Source organism: Cibotium barometz, chromosome 28, assembly GCF_041138505.1.
Source record: "Cibotium barometz isolate CiBa-2024 chromosome 28, ASM4113850v1, whole genome shotgun sequence".
Classification (NCBI taxonomy): domain Eukaryota; kingdom Viridiplantae; phylum Streptophyta; class Polypodiopsida; order Cyatheales; family Cibotiaceae; genus Cibotium; species Cibotium barometz.
Window position 1 is genome coordinate 1,301,017 of NC_141073.1, and position 9,162 is coordinate 1,310,178.

At 46.2% G+C, this 9,162-nt stretch overlaps 1 protein-coding gene across 5 annotated transcripts in view; it reads right to left on the minus strand.

Annotated features, from left to right (window-relative positions):
- The window catches only part of LOC147622385 (putative inactive cadmium/zinc-transporting ATPase HMA3), a 43,827-nt gene extending 35,708 nt beyond the window's left edge, over nt 1-8,119 (minus strand). The window contains exons 1-3 of one of the 5 annotated variants that reach the window (XM_086821923.1): nt 7,380-7,511; nt 6,992-7,225; nt 5,364-5,787 (exon numbers count right to left, since the gene is read on the minus strand). Coding sequence is in view for 3 of the 5 variants with exons in the window: in XM_086821918.1 (XP_086678044.1) it covers nt 6,992-7,270 (279 nt within the window). In the remaining 2 variants the exon portion in view is untranslated. Of the gene's footprint in view, nt 1-5,363; nt 5,788-6,991 lie in introns of all 5 variants that reach the window. The other 4 variants (XM_086821919.1, XM_086821922.1, XM_086821920.1 and 1 more) reach the window with 4 other exon arrangements.
- Between the last annotated feature and the right edge of the window lie 1,043 nt (nt 8,120-9,162).

The window sequence follows — 9,162 nt, forward strand, 5'->3', positions numbered from 1 at the left end:
AGGAATCAAGTGTATCAAACCCTCTGAGAGCCTCTCTAGCATGGCACCTGTGAGCATAATCTCATTAAAGGCAGCTTGAAGACAACCTTCCATGAGATCCTAGTGACGAAGAAATAAGGAGACTGGAAGCCTGTCCGCCCCCCCCCATGGGAAGTGTCGTCACTGCCTCCTCCAGCTCCTCAGCAACAAATGGAGTCAATAAGAAGGACCGAAGAGAGGGGGGAACCACCTCTCTGGTGTGCCACCAGACCTTCTCGCACATGTTCATCATTTGTGGGGATAATGGAGCACCAGTGAGAAGAGATCGGAAAAAATCCGTAGCGATGGCTCTCACATGAGGAGAGTCAGAAACAATAGCTCCATCCTGGCCATGCAACCTGCAAATGCCGTCTCTCCTCCTGTGGGGGCCAACAATCTCAAGAAATGCCCTGTGACTTTGTCGTGGCCTGGGTCCAAAATGAAGCTCTGCCATGGTACCTATACTCCACCCTCCTCTTCTCTATGGATCTAATCTCCGTGCGGGCGACAGCAAGCTGACTCTCAATCCACAGGCTATCTGGTAAACTCTCCTGAAGCCACTGTAAAGAAGCTAGACCCCTCCTCAAACTCCTCTCCTGCTCCCAAAATCCCTCGAATCTGCTTTGGGCTGCCTCCTGTAAGACGCCGTTGATCTCCCCCAGGCCCACATCCAATGTACACGTCCAATGTACACGCAACAGAGCCTTAAATAAAGTCCAATCCCGCCCATATGTGCTCTATCCTATTGCAAATCCCAGGGTCCTCAATGAGGCTGTTCGGAATCTTAGAGCTCGCATGCAGGTCCTACCTCTAGGGGTCCTCTAAGGATAGAATAACTGGGGTGTGATCTAAAAAAGTAGTGTTTGCCAAGATACCAATCATGCCATTGCGGCCACAAGCCCACTCATCAACATAAAACCTATCCAGTCTAGAGAGGTTGGGGCCGGTGCTCTTCCTATTTGATCGCGAGAAGCTAAGGCTCCTAGGGCTACGCCCAAACTCTAGAAGATGCCAAGGGTCTTGTCCCCGAAGTGCCAGTATTATCTCCTCCCAAGCAAAGTACTCTGCTCCTGAGACTGTGGCCGTGCCTCCTACAAGTCTATCATGTTAAAGTCACCACCCATGCACCAAAAGTCAGCCTGGGGAAGGGCCTGTCGGACTGTGCTCCAAAAGAGGGCTCTACCTGTAGCGGCGTTCGGGGCATAGACATTGAGGAAGCCAACGCTATCTCTCCAATCAAAATGGTAATCCACTGTGCTCGCCCAAGAACTACTAACTCCTGAGCGTGTAACTGCCGGTAAAAGCTACTTACTGACAGAAATACAAACTCCTCCCTGCGTCCCTGAAGGGCCGAAGAATGGAGACCAAAAAGTGCGACTCCTGCATGGTAAAATCTTCCCGCATCGACGGGTGCGACCCTCAAAAAGGTGATGCTCCTGAGGAAAAGAATGTCGATAGGTCCCCCAATTGTAGCTCGCTGAAGCTCTCCTCTGAGGACGCCTCGTCTCTGAAAGCGCTGAGGCTCCCCTAACCCTGAATGTTCCATGAGACTATCCACATATCAATCTCTGTGAGAGGCGGAACTAACAGAAATGCCCTCCACTCGAAGAATCTTGGGCGAGGGTTTAGACGAGAAATAATCACAATCCATCCTGGGACAAAGGCGCACCAAGTGGGCACGGATCCTGCCCTCCATGTGACGCCACTCTATGCGAGCGCGGGAGTTTGCATACTCCGAACTCCATCGATCACAATGGAGGTACCTATAAGAAGGGGGGAGAGGTACTACGACTGAAATATGCATGAACACAAAAGGCAGCACCTCCAGGCTGGAGACCACCATCTTCCCGTCTTGGTCTCTTTGACCTAAGCTCCAAGCTCCATCCTAGCCAATAGCCATAGATGGGTGAGTACGTCAATGATGCGAAGGTTGTGAAGATGATGGGAGAGCTCAACTACCTGTCCCTGGATGGCAACAACCACCGACTCCGAGTCCCACTCCGTCCTCGGGGCTGCACTCATAGGGAAAGAGAAATCATCATGCCATTGTTTGGCATAGAGAGTCTGGAGTGGTGAAAAATCACATATCCGAGGGGAAGCGACAATGGTCATCTACCAGCTTAGAGAAACGATGAATCAAGCGGCAAAGAAAACTCACCGGCTGCCTCCACTCTAGGTCGGGGACTGCTGGGGGTCGACGGGAGTGCTCTAGAGAGACGGAGGGAGGGGGGAGGGTGGGCTGTGATGATGAGGACGAGGCAGAAGGAACTGCTGCCGAGAAGAGTCACGAGTGAGAATGGAGGAAGGGAGGGGGGGAGGGGAGGGGCGCGGCTGGGAGAGATCCGTCGGAGAGGAAGGTTGGGAGAGGCTCGTCGGGGGCACAATGGGGTCTACCGGCCTCATTGGACATTGAGAGTCGGGGGAGGAATCACGACGAGGAATCGGCCGCCAAACCGGAGGGGCCGAAGGGGCCCACTCCGTGTGACTGGAGAGGGCCCGTCACCAACAGGTGGGTGCTGTGATAAATGCTCAAAACGGTTCTCTGACATAACCGAATCCTCTTGTACTCTGCCAGCCTGGCGAGCGGCAGCGGCACTCAGGTCTGGTGGTGGTAAGCTAACGTCCTGGGAGTGGGCCAACCCTCCGGCCCTCTCTGGAAGCCGGTTCGTCCGCGGTCAAGACCTGGTGCTCCGCTATCTGGGAACTTGCCTCTCTCTACCCTCTGGTGAGGATCTGAACGCGAAATTGGGGGGGGGGGGGGGGAACCATAGGAGACGGTCTCCTGGACGAATGTCGTGGGCAAGCTCTAGCTAGATGACCCATCTGCTCGCAAATGAAGCATTGGCCTAGGTGAGAGAGAGAGAGAGAGAGAGAGAGAGAGAGAGAGAGAGAGACTAGAGTTCAAACTTCACAACCTAGAGCCTAGGCCTAGAAGAGAGGTTCAAACTTCACTATGTATCTGGATTCTGAATCCTCAGGAAGGGATGGAGCCTGCTTGTCTATATAGGCTCTTGCAGATGAGCAGTGTAGGGTAGATAGGCTGGAGCTTGGAGCATGCACAAACGTGCCACGGCCAGAAAGGTGAAAACAGAGTGGACTTTTACATGTTTCATCATAGAATGGATGTGCATGATGAGTTCACTCATACACATGGCTGTTGCATGTTTGAGCACCGTCTCAACGGAGCATAGAAGGCATGCATTGTCGACATGCTTCTTAGATTATGGGGTTGTGCACCAAATTGCATATGGCCATTTAGAGATTCTGAAACAAGGAGAAAAACCTCTTCACGCTTTCTTCAAGCCTCTCCTTTCCCATAGCTGGATGACCTACTGTAGTTAATGAACCACTATTTAAAGGGAAATCTGCAACTATTGTATAGTTTGCTTTAGGTTGGATTCATTGCAACCATTTCGAGATGGTGAGCTACTCTTGTGGTGTGTCACGTGTGGCATGGACATGCTTCTTACCATTGGACAACTCAGAAGTTGAGTTCATGGCTCGCATTCATGTGTTTGTAAGGGTTATTATTGGACAACTCAGACGTTGAGTTCATGGCTCGCATTCATGTGTTTGTAAGGGGAATCTGCAACTATTGTATAGTTTGCTTTAGGTTGGATTCATTGCAACCATTTCGAGATGGTGAGCCACTCTTGTGGTGTGTCACGTGTGGCATGGACATGCTTCTTACCATTGGACAACTCAGAAGTTGAGTTCATGGCTCGCATTCATGTGTTTGTAAGGGTTATTATGCCAAATCATTGTAATATTGTCCAAGCGTCCCATGTGTTTGGACATAGTTATTGGGTTATTGTGTGAACACACCTAGTTAGACATTATTATTGGGGTTATTAGAGTTGGTAGCCAACTCTCCAACATTAGACACTATAGATAGGAGTCTAGGCCTTAGCCATATTCGTTCATTGATATGATGGTCATCATGAGTCATTGAGAACTCACAAGCAATGCTACCATCATTAAGTATCTCTATTCAGCAATGTATATATTTCATGTAATAGGTAATCTCTCTCTATTGTATATTGAGCATGAAGAAGAAGCAGTTTGTTGTGCAAGGATTTAAGTCTTTGAGTAAGCGCTAATCGCAATCAATCAATTCATAAGCAGGCTTCCGCAAGCACCCATGTTACATGGTGAGACCATTTCGAGATCAAGGCATCTCTATTCTCCACAATACCCTTGCAAGCTATGGTGAGACGCGACTCTTTTCATCATTAATGTGGCCGTTTTGTAACAACCCGTTTTCAAAACAGGTCGCTCATTGCGATATGTGGCCTTTGCTGATGTGTCTTTTACTAGTATTTGAGGCCTTTTAATGTGGGTTTTATGCTGCTGCACACTGTAGCAGATTATGACACGAAACGAAACGGCCGTTTTAACGCTCTCTGACATAACGTGTTCCTGAAACGCTTCCAGGACCCAGGTGGAATACGCCTTTCGCCCTTATAAACTCGCGTTTTGCCCCTTCCGTCCCAAAAACCATCCATTTTAAGACGATCTTCTTGTAAGTATGCATGACACTAGCAGTCCTTCCGGTACACTGCTCTCTAGCATCCTCCAAAACTCCCTTCTGCGCAGCTTCAACCTCGGGTATTGCACATCCTGTCTCGAGCTCTCTCTCTCTCTCTCTCTCTCTCTCACGGTCCGCCCAGTGCCTTTGACTTTCCCAGAGTAGGTTTCGAATTCCTCTTTACCCCTACATTCCTGCTTTACTTTTTCATAGGCGATCACCCTCCTTGCTGAGCCGGACTTTGTTCTCTTTCATTTCTCGATGACATCGTTCCTCTTTAATAGTCCTTCATTGCTAGTACTCCTCCCATATGGAATCCATGAAGAGCAACGAGATGAATTGCCTACGTAAACTTGACCAAATCGATATTCCACTAACGTCGAACACGGTCTATCTACAAGAAACCCTAGTCTTGGCTGCAGAGAATCCTAGTGCACACCTGCCTACCCTGCAGCATGAGCAAACACCCACCACCCTAAATGCCCTAATGCACATTAGCATGAAGGCTGACCTAATGCTCTGCTTGTTGCTAAGAAAGAGAAACTAACGCCCATCGTACTTAGCAAACATGCAATAGAGAAGATGGCAAGAGAGACCCTAAAATAAGATTTACCTCAAAACGTGTTGCCCTCAGCATGTCCTCTTGTCCATGATAACAGTGGTCTTTGGAAATTAGGACCAAATAATCAACTCACGCTTGATACTTAAAAAGATGAACCTTGTACCGCATGGCGGCATTCAGTTCTAAACACTTGAATTGAACAAAACAACTTGGACGATCATACTTAATAATAAGCATGAGTGCCAATGGATGCACCTGTGCGTTGGGTGCCACGTGTCCATTGTACAGACTGTTGAGTAGGGCACGCTTCTTTTTTTTCAAGCCTTGAAAAATATGCACTGATATGGCTGTAATGTCTCGAGAGCTGGGTGGTCTGTAACTCGAGGGATTTGGGGTTGTCTAACAATTGGTGGGATAGAAACACTGTGGATCAATAGCTTCTTGGCAAAAGACACCAATTGCAATTAGAGTCTAGGTTCTTGGTAAAAGACACCAATTGCAAGGCATGTATATATATATATATATATATATATATATATATATATATATATATATATATATATATATATAGAGAGAGAGAGAGAGAGAGAGAGAGAGAGAGAAGAGAGAAAGGCCCAGGCTGAGTGCCTCATTTTTTAGCTGTGGCTGCCCAAACTTGGTCGCCACCCACCATGAGTTACTGTTGTCAGTGTTCACGAAAAACCGAGGTTTAGTGTCAGGTGAATGGTAAATTTTGAAAAATAACCTTCAAATTTCAAAATAACAATTCATTAAAACTTACAAATTTTAAGGGATTTTAGTTATAATTTTACTAAAAACCTTTAAAAATGCTTGAAAAATGTCGACGGCCAGTAGGAGGGATATACAGAATCCAGATGTACCAGTGTGCACAGGCGCCCACGACTGTTGGCCCACAGGCCGGGCAGCAAGAGGAAGGAATGCACAGTAGGCTATAGAGTAGGTGCATTGTTATGGTAATACAGGCTACAGCTGACGACGTGAGCGTCTATTGCTTTGTGATAGAAATAAACTTTTTTCTTACTAGTGAAAACAAGGATAACCTTCAAGCTAAACCAATTTTTACTAGGAAAAATGCATAGGTTTCCTGTTTTATAACTAATATTTTGAGCCTTTATATTGAAGGCTAGAAAAAAATTTCTCAATTTCAGCCATGAAAATTACACTAAAGGACAAGGACGGTTCTTTATATTGAAGGCAAGACAAAATTTTCTCAATTTGAACCATGAAAATTACACTAAAGGACGGGGCAGTTCTCTTTCTTCTTTCTTCAACTGCTTTGTTTTCATCAATCTTTCTTCAATTGCCTTATTTTCATCAATATCAATCAACGTGAAAAAGCAGTTTAACCCAAGTTATCTACTCTTCTCATATTAAACATAATAGAAGACATCCAACTTATCATGTTTGTAAGGCCCTAACAAAGTTTTCTATGGTGTTCCATATTGAAAGTTAGGTGTTTGACAAACGGAAAACTCTAGAAATATCTAATACAATCTTTGTTCAAAGGAGGGCTTAACTTATTTGCTTCTAATCAATCTCTTTTTAAAAAAATCCGATTAATTTTAAAACCTCCGAAAAAAAAAACATCTACAATTTCATCTAATCCTAATGCTAACCAATATTAACACCAACTCCATTAGGAGGAGGATAAGTTCATGCAGATAGATTTACGTGAAGAAAAGTGCATCTAAAAAAGGGATTGAAAGTAACATTTTAGAACTCTACCCCTTAGTGAGGAACGGATGCTGTGGAGTAGAAGGCACAAAAAAGGGTCCTGAGCTAACTAGCCATGAAAGGGTTCGATATGTCCAAGGTTAGAAACAATATGACTGCGAAGGCATTGTTGATAAAAGAGATGGTACCTGCTCCAATAGGACGTCTTCTGTAATTTCTCCATGATGGACGTGGGCGTGGACATGGCCACCTTCGCGGAGGCAGCACTGCTCAGCCCTGAGGTCCCATTCACAGCCGCTGCCGTGGTCCGTGAAGCAGAGCTTGGGATCCTCAAAGGGGAGGGGTGGGATCAGCACGTAGGAGAATTTGCCGCCCTGGAAGATGAGCAGATGGTTGCTTTCCTCATGGTGGGAAGGATTGGGCTGCAAAAAATGAGAGAGAGAGAGAGAGAGAGAGAGAGAGAGCATTTAATGCCACATTTCAAGACATGTTTTGTGACACAGCGTGATGAAAGAAGACCTCATTTTCATCGTTTATGTAGAAGAGTCTAATTGAACAGGTACAGAGCATACGTACATTATGTCAAATGTTCTCCAGTAGTCATCAGTAAGGGAAGAAACACACAGCAACCCTATATATATTATATATATAGACATACTAGAGGGAAAAAAACACACACACACACACACGGACAAGAACGAGAATGCATTCACAGAACCATATATATTGTGACGAAATTCTCTTCACGAAAAGGCAAGGCGCACTACCGTGGTGATGGTGGTCATGTTGATAGTGGGCGTGGTGGTGGTGGTGGTGGTGGTGGTGGTGGTGGTGGGGCCAACCTCTGCGGTGGATTCCTCCTCCCTTCAAAAAGGTAATGGAGAAATCCTCTTTCTCCTGCACTCTTCCTCTCTCTCTCGCCGCACTCACACTCATCACACGATGATCCATGTTATATCTCGTTGCAGCTGTTGATCAACACACACACATCTTGCGTGATCGCTCATTTCAAGGCTAAAGGAATCATTGAGAAACTATCTCATGATCAGCCGATCAGGATTCTCGTTTTTATTATATATTGGATGGATTCGGCCAAGAATGGTTGTTTGAGCTGCAGCTTTTCCGAAGAACGGAGTCGACAATATATATATATATATATATTTATCTTTATATACACACACGGGTTTCTTGTGCTGGAGGAGGGCGAGAGAGAGAGAGAGAGAGAGAGAAAAGCCGGCGGCCGGCCCAAAGGACACACTCGCGCGCTTCATGTGGGAATTAACAACCGTTTCAGGACGAGCGTTACGGCGCGACCACGTGTGGAGAAGGGACACCGACCCAGGCGAATATATTAAACTAAGGGCCTTGTCTTGAAGGCTATCGAATGTTAGTAGTGCTGTCCACCTGTGAAAATAAAGTGTGCACCCCCCTCCCCCTCTTAGTTTACCTTTTAATCAAGGAAAGTATCGTTTTAAGTGGCCTTAATGCGCCACCAAAGAGATTCATGTATCATGCCAAAAACAAATAGCTTTATTTCATGCACATACAAATCTGTGGTTAATACATGTTATCTCCTAAACTCACCAACAAAAAGAAGTAAAACATGACCTTAGGACCTTAGAGAGAAGTCGAAGTCTGAAGTGAGTCACGTGGCTATCAATTCTCACGTGCATGTGCACAGGTGAGTGGGGCAATTGGTGGACGACCCTCCCGCATGCAAAGCGTCAAGCCATGGGCGAGACGTGGGGGCTAGGAGAGCGAATGGGATTCGTGTGCATGAGGAAGCTTGTAGTTGGGGAGATTGGGAGCAAGACGATTCGGATGCCATAAAGCGCCCTCGCGGAGAAGGAAGAAGGGACTTCGGAGGCAAAGAGGGTGCATCCTGATTGGGTAGCTGCTAGACTACGTCAGAGTCCTCACCCTATTCAGCTAGCCAGTGAGATAAGGTATGTACAAGGATCTCTGCCGACTTAGTAAAGAAGGCAGATGAATCTGTTCTCTCTATGCAGTGCGATCCTTTTTTGTCCAGGTAGGCCACCATCTAAGGTAGAATTGGGAAGATGGCTGCAGGAAGACGTATTTCATGAGAATGTAGTTTCGCATATATATTATCTCGGGAAGGGTTTTTTTTATGTTCTATTCTTAAAAGGACAATTTGTCTCTGATCTTTTTGCGAGAGCACCTCTGTTTATGGGTCCCAAGCTTATGCATGCAATACCTTTTGATCCTCTAGTTGATGTTAACAAAAGCCTGAAAGAGGCATATCCCGTATGGGTCGAATTAGTTGGTCTCCCTCCCTAGCTTCGTTCGACACTCAGGGAGCTAGCTAGCCTCCTCTCTGGGGGTAGATTTTGTGTAT